Source organism: Lemur catta, chromosome 1, assembly GCF_020740605.2.
Source record: "Lemur catta isolate mLemCat1 chromosome 1, mLemCat1.pri, whole genome shotgun sequence".
In the NCBI taxonomy this organism is placed as follows: Eukaryota; Metazoa; Chordata; class Mammalia; order Primates; family Lemuridae; genus Lemur; species Lemur catta.
The window spans coordinates 268,901,615-268,923,786 of record NC_059128.1 but is presented as its reverse complement, the minus strand read 5'-3'; the positions used below and the strand labels follow the sequence as shown (position 1 = coordinate 268,923,786).

The 22,172-nt window shown below is 37.9% G+C and overlaps 1 protein-coding gene and 1 non-coding gene across 2 annotated transcripts in view; both read left to right on the top strand.

The window, feature by feature from the left end:
• The window catches only part of LOC123630660 (amyloid beta precursor protein), a 245,622-nt gene that overhangs the window by 184,737 nt on the left and 38,713 nt on the right, over positions 1-22,172 (top strand). Inside the window, 2 exon segments of the mRNA XM_045540498.1 lie at positions 2,228-2,356; positions 3,182-3,281. Coding sequence (XP_045396454.1) covers positions 2,228-2,356; positions 3,182-3,281 — 229 coding nt within the window.
• LOC123631203 lies at positions 13,228-13,331 on the top strand. The gene has a single exon (XR_006733067.1). It is a non-coding gene; the product is annotated as a U6 spliceosomal RNA (small nuclear RNA).

Sequence of the window (22,172 nt, the reverse complement as noted above, 5' to 3'; positions counted from 1 at the left end):
GAAATGACTTCGGCATTCTCTAAACTGAAATTTAGCTGACAACAGTAATGCCAAGGCCAGCGCAGAGCACTGCATCCTAGTGCACTGCGCTTGTTGGTGACAGTCCTTTGAGGACAAAATGCCTTAAAGGAACATTCATAGGTGACTGACTGAAAAAGAGAAAAATGTCACAATGAAAATGGATTCTTAAGTTTTTAATTGAAGTGTTTTTTTTCTTATTTGAACCCTTTAACGGAAAAAAAAATTCCATTTTCTTCAAAACAATAAATCCTTTCAAGAGAGAAAAATGAAATAGAGCAAGTAGGAAAGTACATAAAGCCAGTCAGCTGCATCAGTGCAGGGCCGGCACGAACATCGTGGATAAATGCACTTAGCTGAAACCTTTTCTGTCTGCATCCTTGGAGGTATAATGGTAATTAGAACTAAAAGGATTTCTTAGGCCTTGGTGCTTAATAACGAGCAAGCGTCAAGGGTATGTAATATCCTGATCTCACAGTCCTGCATGTATAATATCCTTCACAATCAACAATAGTCAGCCTTCAATCTCTGGTGTTTTAAAATGTTCTTTTTTTAAAACTAGCTTGTATAAACCTATCATCTTTTAAATATGAATAGATATAGCTTATCGATTATTATCTCTTTTACTACTTTCTTTCTTGAAAGATTTAAAAGGTCATTCTCTGATTTGTAGATTCAACCAGATTTCACTGTTCAAATGAGAGTTTTAATGACAGGTTGCAAAAAGCTGTGTTTCAAGCTGTGGTGTCTGCCTTTCTTGGAATTATGGGGAAGTACATTTCTTCTAGGAAAAAAACATAAGGAAGGCAGATGAGGGCAGGTTTATTTTATTTTTAGCGTGTGTACTTGTTTTCTTGAGTATGGGAACATGGCCTCTGGCAGGATTCATTAAGCAAGCACAGAGCACCCTCTTAGGGCCAGGCACTGTGTGACTGGGGTCCCCAATAAAGAGAAAGAGTAAGACCAGATATGGTCTTACAGATCTCACATTAAAGTGGGAAGTCGGAAACATAGAAAATTTAATAAGTTGTGTTACATAAATTAATGGGGATTTGCACAGCTTTTCATGGGAGCACAGAAAATGGGCACCAAATTCTGCCTGGGATGACAGGGAGATGGCACCTCAGCTAACTAAGCAAAAGGGGAAAGAGAGGCACCTCCCATAGAACATGGATAACACGACAAAAGCACTGTAACTCTCTGTCGCGCCAGCACTACCACCACACACCCCATCTCTGGGAATAAATTTCATGTCTTGCAACTTGTTTTCAAGGTGCCCCTCTCACATAGATTAGTAATAGCTAGGTTTGCCCAAATGGCCAAAATTGTATTCCTAACGTGAATTTGATAGCTGGGTTTGTTTTTTTTTTGTTTTAGTGAAGAAGATAATGTATATCTTTGGAAATCATTTTACAAAATCACATAGTAAAATGCATACAGCAATGGAATTGCTGAAGACAAAGGAGCCTTTGTTCTTTTTTAAAAAAATTAGGATGGATTTTTTCATGTAAAACTGGAATAAAAATGAAATGGAGCCGATTACAAAAAAATAGAAGCACTTAAGAAGAAACATAATTGTTGCTGAAAGAATCCAATGGCTCAGAAAGGACTTAATTAAATTTCAAAGTAAAATAAATACAGTTCAGTAATGGCCTTTCTCCTAGAGAAATAAAATGTCTCTTAGCGCTTATCACTCATTTCTTGGCCTACAAATTAGTAGTGGTTAAATTGCTTATTATTTCTCTCATTTCAATTATTGTACTATCATATATTACTGATGATGGGATATTTGTGCAATATTACTTCTGGTTTTCAGACTGTATATATAGAAATGTAGTCTCATATATGCCCCTGTATATTTGGGTGGGAGAAGAGAAGGACCTAACTTAAATCTGACAGATCCAAAATCTGTTTTTCTTCCGTAGCAGATGCTCCTGCTTAAAAGGAAAATGTTAGTTAAGGTGAACGTTCATCATATATGTTGAAAATGCACAGTGCTCTTGTAGAAATGAAGAGTGCCCCATCTCAATAATTACTCATGAAGAAAGAAGTGGGAGAAATGTTTAGAAAGGCAAATGGCAAAAAGATGACTCATGTTGCTTCCACATCACAGGATGAATGAGTGGGACCTTTGGATGCAAAGCCAATAGAATAAGCAATATTTTGCACAAACCTGAAAGCATTTTTTTTTTCATTTTCTCCCCCACAGCCCCGTCATGTGTTCAACATGCTAAAGAAGTATGTCCGTGCAGAACAGAAAGACAGACAGCACACCCTAAAGCATTTTGAACACGTGCGCATGGTGGATCCCAAGAAAGCGGCCCAGATCCGGTCCCAGGTAAGCACTGAATGTCGTACCTATCTGCAGCTTTCACAAGCCAGTGTTCTTGCTCCTTGGGCTGGTGACAGGATTCCAGGCATTTCAAGAGCACCTCTCGTGTTGTGTGCTCAGTGGCAAGATCTCCTAATTCCCTGGTAAATTCTAAAGGTTGCTGTGCAAACAGTATGTGCTTTGGCATTTTCTGAGCGTCTACTGCTATTGATTCTTAAGGAACCATTTAAAACTCTTGACAACAAAAATGAAGAAAAGGAAAGTTATGTGAACTAAAACCTTTACAATCGATTCAACTAAATTAGAGCAGGCAATCATAAACTTCATTGCTACCACAATGTTTAGATTTAATGTGAGCCTAAATGAAGCGCTGTAATAGCATGTGTTATACTCCCCTGTTCCCAAAGGTTGAAAACCGGGACTTACTACAGGAAATTGAAAATTTCATATTTCCTTGAATGGAAGAATTTTTAAAAATAATATATTTAGCGTGAAATATCCAGTCAAATTGAAATATCTCCTTTTCTGTTGGAAAATTTGCAAAGAAGTATATGTCGTACATCTGGACTATTCAGGGAGCCTCAGTGTTAGGAGAGTTGGCAGAGGGGGTCTTTCTAATTGGCTGCTATAAGCATATACAGTAGAGTGGTCGGTTTAAAGATAAGTCTTGAAGCTGAGCTCAGAAGTTAAAGAACAAGAAAAATAAGGTTGCCCTATGAGGTAAACATTCCAGCAGTGTTTGTCATTTATATTGGAAGTGGTGTGTGGTAAGAAAAATAACTGTTCCTACCCCGGGCATTGTTTACCTGGAGTTGTCATCCTCTGGTGCAGGTTATGACACATCTCCGTGTGATTTATGAGCGCATGAATCAGTCTCTCTCCCTGCTGTACAACGTGCCTGCAGTGGCTGAGGAGATTCAGGATGAAGTTGGTAAGCAAGCTGTTCTTTTGATGTCGCGCATTTAAATATATCCCCCACCCGCCCCTGAGGAAAATCAGGGAAGTGAGTTATCAGTATCAGGAATGTGGAAGTTAAAAGAACAGATTACCTTTTACAGTGAAACTCTTGGAGAATGGCAGTAGCTCTCTTGCCTTAGCAATTGCATCAGGTTCTTATCTCTTCATACTTAAAAGACTGGAGGAATGTAACCTGACTTACGGTATAGTTGTGTAATAATGAATGAGCCCCTGGTTACTGAATTATACTTGGTAGCAATTTTTTTCTAATTTGTCCAGTCTTCAGGGTCTTGCCTTATGATGCTTTGGTACTTAATTAAGGGGAAAGAAACTCTGTTTTCATCATAAGTTGCACGACAGCACCATTTTACAAATGAAAAAGCTCAAACTTGGAATTTAAGTGACTCACTTGCCCATGTCACATGCATCCTAAGTAGCACAGCCAAAACACACAGCTGTGACTTCTGACTTTGAGGTTATTGTTACATTAAAACACCACTCTCTTTGATGGAAAATGGTTCTCTGAACCCCATTGTTGTTTAAACTTAAAAGGTAGTGGGCTATTATTAATCCTTGAAATGCTCCCATAAGAACTTGGAAAAATCATACAGAGAGGTCTCATGCATCCGTCACCCGGTTTCCTCAATGGGAGACAGCTCACATATCTACAGTACATTATCAAGACCAGGAAATTGACACTTCATGTCCACTGTCCTTTATGTCCCTAGTTTTCTTAGCAACATATTTAATATTTCACATGAGTTAAGTTCTCGAATTCCTGTTTTTCTTACAAAAGGGAGTAAAGTATTACATAACGTGATTCTACATCAAATCTCCAAAATGCCCACATTTGTCTAACTTTGCCTTGCAATGGTACATAGATGACGATTATGATGGTGCGTATTTCAACATACAGCAAATGTTTGTACACTGGAGATTTAGTGCGTATCAGCAAATAATCTGTATGTGTCTGGCATATTCTTCTCCATGAAGAACCCTGGCATTTGTTAATTGCATTGGAACCAGTTACAGGTTATCATCTGAAATCAGAGCACTCAGGATGTTATAGGTGGATACACCCATTACAGCAGCTCCCACTTTGAAGTGCCTGAAACATTGCTCAAGAGAGCAGCTGACTTGCTTTTTCCATTTCATGTCAATGCTATTCTGCTCTTTCTTTTCTCACTGAATACTGTCTTGTAAATGTTTGTATTACTACCAAGTATTTGGCATGTGTCAGGTGATGATGGTCTGTTTAGTACGGCGTATTAATGGATAGAATCAACTGTACTTCCAGCTACTTACAAAAGAAACTTCATAATGTGTTGTCCAAGCTTTTGTTCAGAAGAGGGGACTCAATGTTGAGCAAGAGCTTATGAAGATAGTGGAGTTTTAGTCTCCTCCAGGGATTGAAAACATATGCTTCCAATTAATTTTTCACTCTATTAGGTTTCTTTAAGAAATGAATATACTTTTTAGATATATTTGGAGGATAGAAATGAGTAAGAAACTTATGAAATACTATATATTAAATAAGTATAAGAAAGTTCTCCAAATAGTTGTAGAAGGGGCAAAACCAAATAATTTATCACATTCATAATGAACTGAAGCTAAAATCTTCTAGGTGATATAGTTTTGCCTGATAGCTATCTTAAGCCTGTTTTCATATGTGACTTTAATGGAGGTGGCGTAGGTAATACCACACTCTAGGGAAATAAGCCATGACAAAGGTCTAGAAAGTTTATGACCAATATTCCACTCTTACCCAGCAATTATGGTTGACTCTTTCTAATTAAATTATTAGAACTTTTTATTCATCAATATGCTACTGAAAACAGCCACTAATGAGTCACACTTCCACAGAACAGATGGTCATTCAGATATCGTGAGTGTTGCAAAATGCCCAAGAATAGGGTAACACAGTAAACTTCAAATCTCAGTGACATGGAGGATATTTAGATAATTAGAATCATGGAATTTTTTTTCTTTAAAAAAAAAATTGAGAAAAGCTCAGCCATTAGGTTGGATTAAGAACATGTTATTTTAAAAATATATATTTTTGTCATTCTAAATATGCTACATACCAAATTCTGAAAGATAATCTTTTTAAAAATCTTTCATTTGGAATCCTAGGTGTTTCCATTTTTAAATGGCTGTTTCCTATAGAAAGAGAAACTTGGAGTAATAAACTTCAGTTAACTAGACATGTGCACCATTTGCACTCCTAATACCAAAGCAACAGAAAGGACTTGCTGGGGAAAATGTCAAATTTTCTGGGTTGAGATTAGTTGTCTTCTATAATCCTTTTCCGTTTAAAGGAACACTTTAGAATAACTCACTTTGCAGTAGGAATATAGATGAAACAAGATTGGCCGTGGATGCCAATTGCTTAAGCTGCATGGTATTGAGGGTTCCTTATATTATTCTCTTTATTTTTGTATGTGTTTGGGATTTTCTATAATAAAAATTGTTGTTTTTAGCTTACTTTCTAAATAGGATCTTCATAGATTTCTTCCAGTCTATGTCTTGTTCTCTGTTAGTCTCTGATTAACTGCTTTGTCATTTGTCTGATATGCATTTATCTACCACTTCTGTATACAATCAAACTTTAGATTTGGAGTCAGTTCTGTGCCAGTAAGGAGGATACAAAAATTCCAAGCTGCTGGCAAAATGACAAGATCTGAAAGTACCTACAAATGCATGCCTTTTGTATAAAAGTGTGCACTTATAAATGCAGGCAATTAGGATATGTTTAATGCAGTCAGATATCTGGGGAGAGATACAATAGTTTAATTAATAATGATAGCAAGTGCTTTCTGGAAAGTATCTTTAGTGACAGGTATGTTCACTTCCATGAATTACGCTCCAATTAGAATTCACTATTACGGGTGAAAATGAGGAAGAAGGAGCCCAGCTAGGAAGAAGGAATGCCAGGGGTGAAGGTGGAAATTGGTATCGGATTTGTAAGAACAGCAAATTGTGCCTAAAGACTAGAATTCACAGTGACAGTGAGTTCTGGCTGTGGCCCTGTTTTTTTTTCTTTTGTGCTTCTCTGACACATCCCATCTGTTTATGCTACTTTCCTGCTAACTCCAGTGAACCCCAAATCTATAAGTCTGGCAGCAGCCCATCAATGGAATCCCTGTGCCATGTTCGAGACTACTGGAGCCTCCAATCACTGTGTATAACAGAGAACTTGTTGTGTCCCTCTGGAAGTTTACTTGTTTTATACTCTTAATTGCGGGTTCCCTTGGTTGGCCTAAACTTATCCATGACACTTTCCTCTCCCTCACCCATGATTTCTTATCAATCTCAAGTTCTATATATTCTTCTTCCTACATCCATGTGAAATCCCTGTTCTGCACATCTGCTACCTTAGCTCAGACCCTGTCCTCTCACCAGTTTGACTAGACTCCCAGCTAGTCACCCTACCTCGTGTCTCACAGTGGTCCCCTCCCTCCCAAATGCCTCCTCTTCAGGACTGCTCAGGTTCCCTGCTAAAATACAAACAACAGCTGCATGTGGTTCTTCCTTGCTTGAAAAGTTGCACCGTTCAAATGTCCATGCTCCTGTATACCCTTACTAATTTGCATAGGGAATGAGAGAGAAGAGCTAGCATGTGAGTGACAGCTGCACATCCAGCTAATGTGGCTGTCACTCAGTGATAATGTCAAGGGCCCAAGTTCTTTATCAAAGTTCACCCTTGAGGCACAGGACCACCAGCAGATGGTTTAGGGTAAGAGTGGGGACTAACATTTATTCTACATTTCATTCTTGGAGCCAAGCCAAGCCCTCTGCCATTGGTGTGTCCACTAGAAATGAGTCTCTCCTGTATTTTTCATATAGATGCAACATATGAGCTAGTTACGACACTGGAGAATTCAGTGATAGCATTCCCAGTTTACAACTCAAGAAACTGAACCTTAGAGAGGTCACTAACTCACCCAGCCCAGATAGCAAGGTGATGAAAGTGGGAGAATGAAGCCAAGGTCCACCAAAAGTCCAAAATCCATGTTCTGTCTGCTGCCTGTCCTCCTCTCTCAGGTAGAATGTTCCTCTCCTTAACCTCAGTGTCTAAAGCACTGGGAATCCACCTCTAATACCACACTCCATTCGTATTAAAGTATTTGGTCATATCCCACCAGCCCCCCATCCTGGGAGCGCTTCCAGACAATGTCTTGGTCATCTTTTCCTCCTCAGGATCCAGCAGGGGGCCTGGTACTTTGTAGGTATAGATATAACGTTGAAGCAAATCTCTAGGATACAAGGTAGATGCTTGTTGACTTAGACTGATCAGGTAGGCTCCTCCATCACCCTAAAGACCCACCGCCCTAAGCTCCTTCCTTGGTACCTCACACAAGTGTTGCACAGAACAAATTTCTTTCCTAGGCCACAGCATTCTGTAAAGCTGTAGTTGATCAAGCCAACCAAATGGATGCAGTTGACAAAGGTATCCAAGGACTGTTCTTAATAAAATTTTACAACATGGTCCTATTAATATATTGGACCATGACCCTCTATTTGGTAATCTGCCCAATTCTCATACCTTGACACTTTATTTATTTAATTACGTTGTGCTGTTTGACTATCTCCCAACCATACTCTGAGGCTGTTGACTTCACCAATAAGTAGGAATTTTCAAAAATGCCTGATTAGTTGTTTTATAAAAGGCTTACCTTTTCTTATTTTATACTAATTTTTTTCAGTTCAGTTTGAATTATTCTGTGCAAGTTCCCTGGGAACAGACATTCATTACTTGGTATTTTTCTTTTAAAAAAAAAAAAGTTATTTCCATGCAAATTATGAAACTTTCTTGCAAAGAATGATTTAAGGCATTGTTTGTAGAGGTAAAAAAAAAATCCTTTAATCTATTTTAAATAGCTATGTAGGACTTTATTTTTTTCATTTAACAAATGGTAGAATCATTATTTTAATGAAAATATGGCTCCTCGTTAATGTCCACATTCTACTTTAATCATTGTTTAAGCAAAACATTCAAAAAGGCAGAATTCCTTCATCCCTTCAACCTTTGCTTTATCAAATCATTATTTTAAAATGATTGGGTTTTTTTGCCGTTTGTAATCTTCCTTAAATCTGTGCTAAAAGGATTCTTTTCCACTCTTTCTCTTGGCACTGAGGTTATTTATCAAAGTGCTTCATTTTGCAGCTACCTCGAGGTTAAAAATGTTGTAGCTCTCAGTTCAGAGATGGCTGTTTTACGGAATGCTATAATGACCAATTTATGAGAAAGGCGATAGGAAGGAAGAGGGGAAGGAAGACATAATTGTTTCATACCCTGCTTTTTTTTTTTTTCTTCTAGCATTCAAAATTAATAAAAACATGAATTATTATAAACCAGATGTGGAAAAGATCTCTGGCTGAATAAATCCATAGTGAATTGGGATAGGATGGAAAGATATGGCAGGGGATCAAGATTCTTGCAATAATGAAAGAATGCTTAATTTTTATTACAATTTTATTTTTATTATAATTTTACTGTGGCCTCTTGGTAAAATTCTCTACTTTTCAGGAAAAATGCAGCATGCTGATTTCAAAGACAATGTTTTCATTCTTTGTTTCTAATAAACCTATCAATTGGAGGGTTAATGAGTCCAAAGTAGACTAGGTTTAAAATAGAATATTTACAGCACTTCCCAGTCCAACAAAATAGAACATTTAATACTATCGAGAATTTTGAGTATTCTTATGTGTAATTGTTAGTCAAAGAAGAGCATAAAGGAGAAGAAAATCAACAAATTCAATAAAGTAAGATAGAGCTGTCAACTTAGTCTGTTCTTATTATTTGTTTTTCATAAGAAGTGACTTTTAAATGTGTGTAGATTTTATGTTTTACAGCTGACTTAAGTATTTGGAAATAAGAACATTTATTCATTTCATAAACAACCAAGACATGGTTTTATAATAGTCTCAGAGCATCTTGGTCATATTTTCCCTAGTCTCGTTAACTGAGTAATAGGCATAACCCGTATTTAGCTGCCTATGTCTAAATATATATCCTTGGCCCCCCCTGAGCAAGGCAATTACTCTTCCAAAATGGAAGCAATAATTTATAAATGAAAAAATGAAAATGCATTGTCAAATGAATGCACCTACATATAAAGCATGTTTTAAACTTCAAGATGGGAAAATACAGTATACTATTACTGTAGCATCCCAGTTTTCTGACAGTTAGACTGCCATGTGAAAGGGGTCCAAACAGCAAGATACAGATGTGTGACTGACAGTGCAGTTCATACCTCAGGTCCCCAACTGGTCTCCTAGGAGGTTACTGGCATAAAGTGTTGAACTCCCCCATGGTGGCTAGTGAAGTGCTTCATATTCATTTAGCTCTCTTTGTCTTTTTTGCATGTGATACTATGTAAGTTCTCTTTTCCTTGCTTTAGAGTTTAATTATGTAATCTAAAAAGATAGTATATGTATCACCTAGTTGATCTGCAGAAGTGATTGATAAGAACCTTTAAAGTAATACATCAGTTTTCCTGAATAATTTTTATAGTTTACCTTTTCGCTCATACAGTTATATGTTCTTTTATGTGTTACTCCATAATTTTAGAGGAAAAGCCAATCCTTTTAGTTACATTAAAAAGACTATACTTTCCAGGAAGAATGAAGGTCAGAAACTTTTTCTTTAAAAAAAAAGGCACCACCTCTACCATTCTGACTAATTGTTGACATTAATATGTATAATTCAGTGCAGTATATTGATCTTGTTTATTGTGCTCCAGATGGATGCTGGCAGTCATTAGATGAATTAAACATAAACCACAGGGTCCTCCTCATGCCATGGCAGTAGCTCACTATGGGCAATTTGTTCAGTCCAAATAAACAAATAAGTGATATCTGTTCAAATTTTTTGCTCATTTTTTAATTGAATTGTTTGCCTTTTTATTGTTGAGTTATAAGAGTTCGTTATATATTTGAGATACCAGATTCTTATGAAATACATGATTTGCAGATATTTTACTCATTTTGTGGGTTATCTTTTCACTTTCTTGAAAGCATCCTTTTGATATGCAAAATTTTTCAACTTTGAAGTCCAATTTATCAATTTTTTGTTTTGTTGAAGTTGCTTTGACATTATATCTAAGAAACCATTGCCCATTCCAAGGTCACAATGATTTAAACCTATGTTTCCTTCTAAGAGTTTTATAGTTTTAGCTGTTACAGATTGTTTGGTTCATTTTGAGTTTTATAGTTTTAGGTCTTACAGATGTTTGATTCATTTTGAGTTAATTTTTATATATGATGTGAGGTAAGGGTTCAACTTCATTCTTTTTCATGTGAATATCCAGTATCCTAGCACCATTTGTTGAAAAAATACTATGCTTTCCCCCGTTGAATGGTATCCATATCCTTGTCCAAAACCTGTTGTCTATAGATCATATGAGTTTACTTCTTAACTCTCAACTCCTTTCCTTTGATTTATATGCCTCTTACTGCAGTACCACACTATTTTGATACTGTAGATTTGTAGTAAGTTTTGAAATCAGCAAGTGTTGAGTTCTCCACCTTTGTTCTTTTTCGAGATTGCCTTGACTATTCAAGGTCCCTTGCATTACCATATGAATTTTAAGGCCTTTTTTCTCCCATTTCTGCAAAAAGAAAAAAAAATGGTAGGGATTGCAATGGATCTGTAGATCAATTTTGGGAGTATTGCTATTATAATTTTTGAAATGAGGTTTAAACAACACTATAACTACTGGCACAGATACCCCCATGAGATGATTGTACCTTGAGCCCCATTAAGGAAAGTTAATATTTAGAAGTAGCAAGAGAATTGATTTCACACACTGTCATCTTTTGCTCTAAATTTTGGTGAGATTCCACAGAATTTACTTGTGAGCTTTTTCTTAAAGCTGTGATGACTATGACATGCCAATAGTTTTTATCTGTTTTTATGCCATTCTCTTATTTTTATGTGTTTATGGGCACCTCAACCAAGTGGATAAAGCCTGAGGCAGGGTCACCCACACCAAGCTCTGCTGATTCTTGTGATGATCCAGTGCAGTCATAAAGTTATTTTCTCAACTCTCCAGCTCATATGTATGGCCCTGTTATTTGAAACAAAATCTAAAAAGAAATCCCAACTAAAATGATTGGAGAGTGAAGTCAGACCACAGTGGTGGCTGCAGGACTACTTCCTGGCATGGAACACTAGAGCAGATGTGTCCTCGTTTTTTGTAGAGTCTTGGGAACAGCCAATGGTTTCAGGCTGAAACAAGGGCTGGTTATTCTGTTTTTCACAAGCAGCTGCCTTCAAGGTTCATTTTTTTTAAAAAAGGAGAAAAAAATCAATGATGTTTGCCACCCTGAATATGGAGATGAATCCAAATTGAGATTAATTTTGAAATATGTTTCCACAAACACTAACTGGGAATGAGATGAATTTGTTTGCATGTGAGACTGAGCTTGGAAGGAATGTTAATTTGCCTCTTGCCGTTCAAATCAGAAACACATTTTGCAGTGTATTCTCTGTTCCATTATTCTTTGTTAACAGTCCCCCTGTGATATACACTATGGGCTGCTTTAGAAAGTAAATCATAAAAGGTGAAATACAATATCTCATAAAAAAGGGTGGATCCATTTATTAACCTCTCCTAAATTACGGGACATGTGTCCAAAGGAATGTTGACTTGGTATGCATCAAAACACTGTTCATCAAGAGTATTTTAGACTTGGAGCATGAAACAGGTGGTCAGAGAGCCAAGGCCAGGGTGTTACTTAATTTTACCTCCTGTGGACAGATTTCATTGACCTCAGACAGTAGATTTAAAATCACCTGTCTAATGTATTTATCTTTTTATAATTATTATTCATTTATATGTGTTCATAAAAGCATGAATTAAATCTTATTTCTTTGAAACAGCACCTGCCAACTACTTGTGTTGTCTTGTACATGTCTCTGTATCTTTGCTTTTGGTTTGGGTGGCTGCGTCTACACATATCCAGGTGTGGATCTGTGTCTTCAGCATCCTCTATGGCATTGAACTTGATGTAGCTGCTTGTTAAACCAGTGGAGACCAGAGACACGCTCATCTTAGAGAAGGAAAGAGGTGCAGCTGCAGGTTTCAAGCCTCTCAGTAGCCTGAGACAGCCTGGCCTTGGCAAACTGCTCATCTCTTCTCTTTCAGAGGCTGTAATAGTGAAATGACATGCTGAGGCTATAGCAAGTTCCTTCTGAAGTTTTGCCAAGTTATGAAGGAACTTCCTGGGGCATAAGCAGTGGAGAGCTGGGAAGTAGAAAAGGGAGCATAGCATATTAATATGGTGATTCTTATTTTCGTTGCATATTCTTTGTTTAGGAAACTCAAGAAGCAAACCATGTTTCACATTCTAAGGAATGTGGGTTATTTTTGAGAGACAGGTTATTGTTTGAAATTTTAAATTAATTGTTCTTTTTCAAAAACCTACCTTTATTTTATGGATGACTACTGAGCCCCGAAAGAATTAAAATAGGTTTATTCTCAAATGATAGTTAATATATGTGATAGAACAGCAAGTTGCTACACATGTCCTTTTTGATGTGGCGTGCATTATGAAAGAAGTTCTAGCTGTTCTTGAATGCATTAATCACTCATAATGTGACCTTTCTTCATTACAGTAAATCTTTTTTCTTTCCTAATGACGATAACCAAATAACATGTGTTTCTTGCTATTTATAAGTTTGCAATGATGCCAGTAAACAGTTATCTAAAATTTTTATATGTGAAACTTTAATTGTTAATATAGATAATTTCTGAGTAGTTATAGTTTTCAAAAATCAAATAGCTTTTTTCAAATAAAAAGAAAACTAACTTTATCATTGCCACTGAGATATCACTAGGTATACAACTTCGTTCTCAGTCTTCACTCTAATTTATATGGGAGTCCTAGAGGGTTTCCAAGGTGTGTATATGGTACTTGCTTCAGCAGCATAATACACTAAAATTGGAATGATAAAGGGAAGATTAGCATGTCCCCATGCAAGGAAGACATGCAAATTGATGAAGTGTTCTATACTTTTGGTTCCACTTACAGGAAGTAACTAGAATAATAAATTCATAGAGACTGAAAGTAGAATACTGGGGGCTGGAGGCTGGAGGCTGGGGGCAGGAGGGAATGTGGAGTTCGTGTCTGATGGGTACAGAGTGAGTTTGGGAAGATGAGAAAGTCCAGTTGGGAGGATGGATGGTGGTGATGGCTGCACAACAGTGTGAATGTACTTAATGCCCTGAACTTTACACTTAAAATGGTTAAAATAGTAAGGTTTATGTTATATCTATTTTACCACCATAAAAATGTATGTGTGTGTATATTTATATTATTTGCCATTTTGAATAGCAAGGAGATTTTAGAATTAATCAAAGGCATAGGATCTTCAGTAAATATTTATTAAATGCCTCCCATGTTCCAGATTCTGTGCTTGGCGCCAGATATGCCACAGGGATAGGGCACAATCTTTCTGACTCAAATAACAGAATAGTTTAGAATTCGCTGGGGGAGGCTTTGGATAAACAGAGTTGAGAAGGAGGCTGCTCTCACCAGGGCTGATGATGGTGGGCGTTCCTCATAGCGTTAGGTAGTCTCGTTTCACAGTCTTTCTTACTCCTGCCAGCACTCACTGAAGGTCATCGGTGAAGGAAGGAACCTTAATTTTCAACTGGTTCAGTCACATCATTTTATAGGCTCAAAGGAACTATGTTATATGCCCAAGGTCACACATCTGGTGAATAAGACTAAAGACTGAACCTACTGCAGTGTTTCTGTATCCAGTCGTATTTACTTACTGTTGCTGCCAAGTTAAACAAAATTGGGTTTATGGAGGTATTTATCCAGCTTCAGCATCTTTTCATTGAAAGTGTTATAAGTAGAAAAATATCCCTATTTTAGCATTTATGGCTCAGTAATAAGGTGTTTCCTAAGCCCAAAGACTCAACATCCTTGAATATGTAAGTCAGTGTTAAGGTATTTAAGAGGACATAAATACCAGCTGCATTTGTGCATTTTGCAGGATTTTTGTGTTATACTGGTATTCTCTATTTGCTTAGAAATCATAGGCTAGTACGTGAAACATGCCAGCAAATATACCCTCTCCATGTGATTATTGCAGTTAGATTTTTCTGTGCAGGGCAAGCAAAAGTTCCTCTGAGATCGTAAAATTATGCTCTGCAGGAGGTCTGGAAGGGATCTTTGCAAGGGATCAGGCAATACAGGGTTTGGCTCTGTGAATGTTAGTGACTGGAGCTCCCGTTAGTAGCTGGCATGTTAGTGACGTGTTGCTGCCAGCTGCTAAGTCATACTCATCATGAGGTCGTCTCCCAAACCAGAAGATTTTGTGTATATTTTTTCTGAGTTTATATTGTTACTCTGTTTTCCTGTTGATCACAGACTTTGCTTTTTTTCCCCATAAATTTCACTTGGTCCTCAAAAGAACCCAGGGCAGACAAAGCAGATGGTTTTTCCCTTTATTCTCCTTCATGCATTCACTGGGAATCTGACTTGCCAGGCAATCTAATCTCATATCCACAACGCTGGGTGCATTTTTTTATGTTTCCTTCTGCCTACAATGCCTGTCCCCAGTGTTGGCCTTTTGAGATCCTGTTCATCTTTCAAAACCCCAATTCTTATGTTACCTTCCCCTTTAAATCTTTGATGAACACAGACTATCTGTCCTCTGTTCCTATAGTTCGTGTATTAGGTGTCTAGTATTGCTTTGATGTGTACATGTCACTAATTATAAGTAAGATTTTTGAGAGTATGTATCAAATCTCACGTGCATTTGTGTCTCAAAATAAATTTTTAGGTATAGGGTAAGTATTGCAAATACCTGTGCTCAAGGAGTATTTCAGAGCCATGGTTCTCAAAGTGTGGTCCTTGACGAGCAGCCTCAGCACCTCCTGGGAACTTGTTAGACATAGAAATGCACACCCTCTGGTCCCATCCTGAATCAGCAGAGCTAGAGCTGGGGCTCAGCAGTCTGTGTCTTAACAAGCTGACCAGGTGACTCCGACACATGCTAAACTTTGAGAATTACTGATTTAGAAAATAATCAGCTTACAAAAGGGTTAATAAGTAGGTGGGGATCCACTCTAGCACCCAGGTAGGCCAATTAGATTTTCCTAAGCTTTTATCTTCTAAATTCACATACCAGGTATATGCCAGAAAAAGGTTTAAGGTGAAAACCCAAATGAATTGATATATTTGATTAATGCATAAAATGCAGCAGCTCCAATTCACAAGAATAAAGTATACATATCTATGGTGAATAGTCATAGATAAAAAGATGCACAACTTCTCATGATTAAATAATACATGTCAAAACAATTTTTTTAAATTATCAAATTAGTAATTTTTTAAAATATGTCATACCCTGTCATAGGTGAAAAGAACTTTCACAAACTATTGGTCAGTAAATGAATGGAACATATTAGACTATTTGGCTCTACCTAATAAATTAAAATGTGTAGTCTTTTCTAAGTTAGCACCATATTACTATGGATACACGCCGGCACACCTGTGGACAGTGGCACTTCTGCTTGTCACTTGATATCCCTTTTTTTTTTTTTTTTTTTTTCTTTTGAGACAAAGTCTCACTCTGTTGTCCAGGCTAGAGTGCAGTGGTGTTATCGTTAATATCCTGAAAACACTTAAATGGTTAGCTTGCTCCAAGCATTCTCAGTATTTAAAAAAAAAAAAAATTTACTGAAGAATTTCTAAAACTTGTTTTGACTGACATCACTCAGTTGCTCACTGCAAACTCAAATTCCTGGGCTCAAGCGATCCTCCTGCCTCGGCCTCCAGTGTAGCCGAGACTACAGGTGCACACTGCCACACCCAGCTAATTTTTTTTATTTTTGGCAGAGATGAAGTCTCAATCTTCTTGCTTAGGCTTGTTCTCGAACTTCTGGCCTCAAGCAATCCTCCCACCTCAGCCTCCCAAAATGCTAGGATTACAAGTGTGAGCCACCATGCCCAGCCTGTATTTTCTTAAGAAGCATTATTACCTTTAAAATAACTATAAAGAGAGGACAAATGGTATGCAGCAGACTCAGTTTCCCCATTTCCCCTTTAGTTTCTCTCTCTCCCTCCCTTCCTCCCCCTCTCCTCCTCTCCGCCCCCCCCCCCACTTGGGGGTTCAACGTCCTTAAGATTATGGAGAAACTGCAAAATATAATGTTGGCGGAAAATGCTAAATTTCAAGGAACTTGGGTGGAAATGGTTGAAGCCATTAACCTAAATGATCAATGAAAGTATTAGTCTCTGTTTTCTTCTTCCAAAATGTTATACTCTCCTGTAGCCTTAGAACTATCAATTTACATATAGTTCTGATAAAAAGAAAGGAGATGCTTCCTAATACCCTATTGCTGTGCTTTCCTCCTATTTATTAGGGCAATTAATGTCAGTCAAAACAAGTTTTTAAAATTCTTCAGCAATTTTTTTTTTTAAATACTGAGAATGCTTGGAGCAAGGTAAACAAATTTAAGTGTTTTGAGGATGTTAATAACAAGAATAGCCCCTCAATTTTCTGCTAAGAATCAACCCAAACAGTTTCCAAACTGCTGTCACCAGTGTTAGTTATCATGAGGAAAACTGAAGAAAATAAGGTGTTTCAAGAAAAGGAGGAGGAGGTGGTGGCTGGGGGAAGGATCTTTGTAATTCAGTAGATGGGCCCTGCCAGAATGTATTTAGAGTTGATAGGCTAAGTCTGCCTCATTTTTCTTACCTTCCTTTTGGCAGAAAACCGGTATTTTGACACTTAAGTGCCTTCTTTCCATCTTAAGGGGGAAGCCTTCTAATACTTGAAGTATGAGGTAGCTCCTTTAGGTATAGGATGAAAAATAAAGGGGAGACCATCTGTGGATTACTAAATCACAATCATTAAGGGGACAAAGGTTCTAATCAGCCTGTCTTTTGATTAACATGGCATCCATATGTAAGTCAAATATTGTATGCAAATGTAACAGAGGTCGTGCTTTCTAGATCTCTTTGATAGAAGACGAAGAGCTGGCTTCCTGCCCACACTCAGTGTGGACGTGCCTCCATTCTGCTGCCAATAGCTTATCAGGGGAACATGAAAATGGAATTATGGCTTCTCAGTTTTCAGATTTCAGGATCCTAGGTGATTAAGTGTCTTGACTAAAATCAGAAACTGTGAATGTGCTAAAAATTGTCAGGGCCCAAAGGGGTTCCTCGTGTCTTGCCAAGAAGCCCTTCAGACATCGAAGCGGATCTTTAAATTCCTGGGGTGTGGGGAAAAAATGCTTTTTCTTTAAAGAAAAATGGCACATCTGAGCAGAGTTGGAGCCCTCCATGGAAGTCTGGAGTCTGGGTGTTCACTGTAATATAAGGCCTCGGAACCCTCTCCTGGCTAGTGTCGAGTTTGAGCTTTCTTTACTGCCCTGCATGATTTCTGTACTTTTGTGCCATCAACTAGTAGAGAAGAGTACCTGGTGTTTGTTGGTGTCATTGCTTTGGTCACTGTAAATTCTTGGATGTGAAAGACTCAATTTGTTATCCTGGAAGTCAGTGTTTCTTGATGTATACTTGGGGCCCAGTGAGGCGTATGGGCCCCACCTCAGACCTACGGAGATCTGCATTTTTCTTATCTCCCCAGGTGAGTCTTAAACATTGAGAGGTATTAAAACTTATGCTTATACACAATAACAAAAATGGAAGCATTGTTAGAAACTTAAGATTATTTTTATATTTGTCTTGAACATAAAAGAATGGCAGATACTGTAATTGAAAGTTAACGTATCCTGGTAAATTGGCAGGTGAATTTCTAGCAGTGTTCATTTCCAAAGTCGTCGTTGTATAAAATGTTACAATGAAGCAATATTAACCTCAAGAAGTTCAAATGCATGAAGGGTTTGTTTAGGTGAGACAGCATTGATGGCTGTTTTATTAATGCAAGTCAAAGCTTCTTACTATGAAAAGGGATTGGCATAAACAGCTTATTAACTTCGATTAACTGTATCTAAAGGGAAGCACAGGGCCAGCTCAGTCACAAAATGCCACCGTTCATAATTTCTCCCCATTTGCTGTTTGACTTGCTCTGTCAAAAATTGTGAACCTACTTCTCTACTTACAGAACCTTTACATCTCTGTTTAGATTCTTTACCTTTTATAACAGATACTGTCATTTAACTTAAAGAAATTATCCATTTCAGCTCTCTTCAAATCAAGAGTGACATTATTTTAATAAGGCCTGAAAGAGAAAATTGAAATATATGCCTGGGGTTGTCAGCATTGTAAATGACAGACGAGTAAAAGTTTTATCTTGGAGGATTGTCAGAGAGCCTAATCTCAGCTCAAGGAATATGTACCTTTTTAGAGAATTGGTCCCAAAAGAAAAAAAATTATAAAGAAAAGATGTGCTGAGTACCAATTCCGGGTGCCAATCCTGAGAGGCAACTCACTCTGTTACACAATAGTGTATATATTTTGCGGGTTATACAAGACAGCAAATTAAACTCCTTTACTTCTTAAAGTATCTCGTTTAGTGACCTGTGGCAGAAATCATATGCCTTCTCCACTTTTGTTCCTCCCAAAATGAATAGACCACATAGTTCACCTAATTGGAAATGTCCCAGCACAAGGGGAAGTTGATGTTTGGATTTTTCCCTCTGTCTGTTGTGACACAAGATAGCAAGGAAAGCACTGGAGAACTTTCTTGCCAAATGGTCATAAAAAGTAAAGAAAAAGAAAAGTCCTAAAGGTCAAATACACTTGCAAGTCCTGAACTAAGTCACATCTGAGGTAGATCACTCTTTGTCATTTCTGTGAAAGGGGCAGTACAAGAAATTCCTTGCACATCCCTGGTGAACCATTGTAATCTACATGGTTCTTCTCATCTTTAGCTATCACCTTTTCAAAAAAAAAAAAAAAAAGAGAAGAAGAAGTAAAATGTAATGCCCTAGAAAAAGCTGTTCTGACCTTTGCTCTTTTTTTTTTTTTTTTTTTTTTTTTTGAGACAGAGTGTCGCTTTATTGCCCTGGCTAGAGTGAGTGCCATGGCGTCAGCCTAGCTCACAGCAACCTCAAACTCCTGGGCTTAAGCTGATCCTACTGCCTCAGCCTCCTGAGTAGCTGGGACTACAGGCATGAGCCACCATGCCCAGCTAATTTTTTTTCTGTATATATTTTAGTTGGCCAGATAGTTTCTTTCTATTTTCAGTAGAGACGGGGTCTCACTCTTGCTCAGGTTGGTCTCGAACTCCCGACCTCGAGCGATCCACCCGCCTCAGCCTCCCAGAGTGCTAGGATTACAGGCGTGAGCCACCGCACCCGGCCTGACCTTTGCTCTTTTTTGTCTGGGTATGACCAGGTGAGTGCATTAGTCTGCTAGGCCTGCCATAACAAAATACCAAAAGTACTATAGACTGAATGGCTTAAGCAACAAAAATTTATTTTCCCCAGTTCTGGAGGCTGGAAGTCCAAGATCAAGGTGCCAGGAGGTCAAGGTGTCTTCTGGGGAGACCTCTCTCCTTGGTTTACAAATGGGCACCTACTCACTGTGTCTTCACGTGGCCTTTCTCAGGGAAAGAGAGATCTCAGTTGTCTCTTCCTCTTTGTACTAGGACACCTGTCCTGTTGGATCAGGGCCCCACCCTTATGACCTCTTTTAACCTTATACCTCCTTAAAGACCCTATCTCCAAATAAATACATGGAGGGTTAGGGCTTCAACATATGAATTTCGAGGGAGACAATTCAGTCCATAACAGTCAATAACTAAACCATGCATTTGAATAGATCCAAGGTACCCCCTTTTCATCATTCCTCAACCACTATCTAGTGCACGTGGCTTCTTTATCCTAAAACAAGTCATGGGAGACATAAAAGATGTTTTTCTTGCTGCTGCACCCTAAGGCATTGAAACCAGGCTTTGCTTTGGCCACCTTCACTCTGCCTTTGTGAACTTCAAATCCAAGACCTCCTTGAATACATAAAGAGCATGTATTTGGCATAGAGAGATTTGACCCTTGTCTCTTAGTGACTAAAGCCAGGCATTCACAGTGTTAAAGCAGGAGGACATGCTAAATAGCATAACAAAGTATAGCGTGACAAACCCATAACCGAGTATTGTTAGCCATGTTTTCTCATTCTGGAGCCAAAGGGTCACAAATAACCTAGATATTGTTACTAAACACTCATTCCATAAAATATTCCATTTTTATGTCATTATGTCATTCAGATTTCATACAAGAATAAAAGAAAAACTTTCAGACGACTGGCTAATTTTTTGTGTTAAGACCCAATTTGTCGAAGATGGACCCTAAGTTAAAATAGATGTGCTAAATTTTGTAGATTACTCCAGCTGTCCTGACTTCGCTAAATTTAGTTGCCACTCATAGGTAGGACAGCAGACTTCGTTCTGGCATTAGAGATGGTGATGTTTTCATCACCCTGGGGTTTGCAAAACCTGAAACCCGCCAGGCATTTGCCATGCATTTTGCTGCCAGGGACAGCTCAGCTTCTGGCTTCTCAGAGAGGAAATGACATAACCTCTGTGTTTATAAGGTGTTTGAAACTGAAGCCCTTCCACTTCCTTACTGAGTTTGAGGATTAACCTGGCATCTAAAATTATTCCCGTGGTTTTATCAGGATAAGATGGGCTGCCATTAATGGTCAAAAAGGGAAGTGGATATGCTCCCCACGGAGGGGCGTTGAAAGACAGGAATGGAGCTAAAACGCTCTCAGGTGTTTGGGGGAAAACATCTCTGCACTAACGGGGTTAGAGCATTAGATCGTAGAGCTCCTTATTCTTCTCCTTAATCTGCCTCATCCCAGCCTTGAATAAAGGGCTCACTACAAACCCACATTTCACTCCAATGATTTTATTATGGCCAGAAATGCTTGTCTTATCAGCACACAGTCATTATAATAGTCATTTACATGGGCAGTATGTTAGTTTCCTAGGGCTGCTGGAACCAATTATCACAAACCATGTGGCCTAAACCAACACAAATATATTCTCTCATTATTCTGGAGGCTAGAAGTCTAAAAGCAAGGTGCTGGTGGGGCCACACTCCCTCTGAATGCTCATGGGGAGATTCTCTTCCGCGCCTTTCATTTGCTTCTGGTGCTGCTGACAATCCTTGGCCATCTGGGTTTATAGATGCACCGTTCCGACCTCCACTTCCGTCTTCGCAGGGTATTACTTTCCCGTGTCCCTGTTTCTGTGTGTGTCTTCTCTGTTGTGATTAAGGACCATCCTACTCCAGTATGACCTCATCTTAACTAGATGACATTGACAAAGATCTATTTCCAAGTTAGGTCATATTCTCAGGTCTCCAGGGTTAGGACTTCAATATATTTTGGGGGGAACAGTTCAACCCATAACAGGCAGTTTTACTTTTTTTCTTACCTTTGACTTCTAAAATCTGAAATATTATCCAAGATTCTTTCTTAAACACTATCAAGTTTAAATCTAAGAACTACATGACTTAAATTTATGACCTCTTCATTTAAAAAATTAATTAACATATTTAATTGGTACCAAATTGTGGAAGGCTTTAAATGCTTTGCATTTGCTTGAAGCTGATTAATGAGTAAATTTGTAAACCATGGTTGTTTTAATTAGCCAGGGTTAATTAATGTTTACCACACTTGGAAGATGAAAAGACATGTATAAATGCACTATAATGTGAATCATTTTTTAATTTGTTGTTGAAGCTTATAGTGTATTCAAATAAGGATTGCTTACATCACACTTTAAAAAGAGGTTAATTAATGGGTACAAATACACAGTTTGATAGAAGAAATAAGACCTAGATCAGTAGGGTGACTATAGTTTACAATAACCTAGTATAAATTTCAAAATAGCTAGAAGAGAATAATTCAAATGTTTCTAGTATAAAGGAAA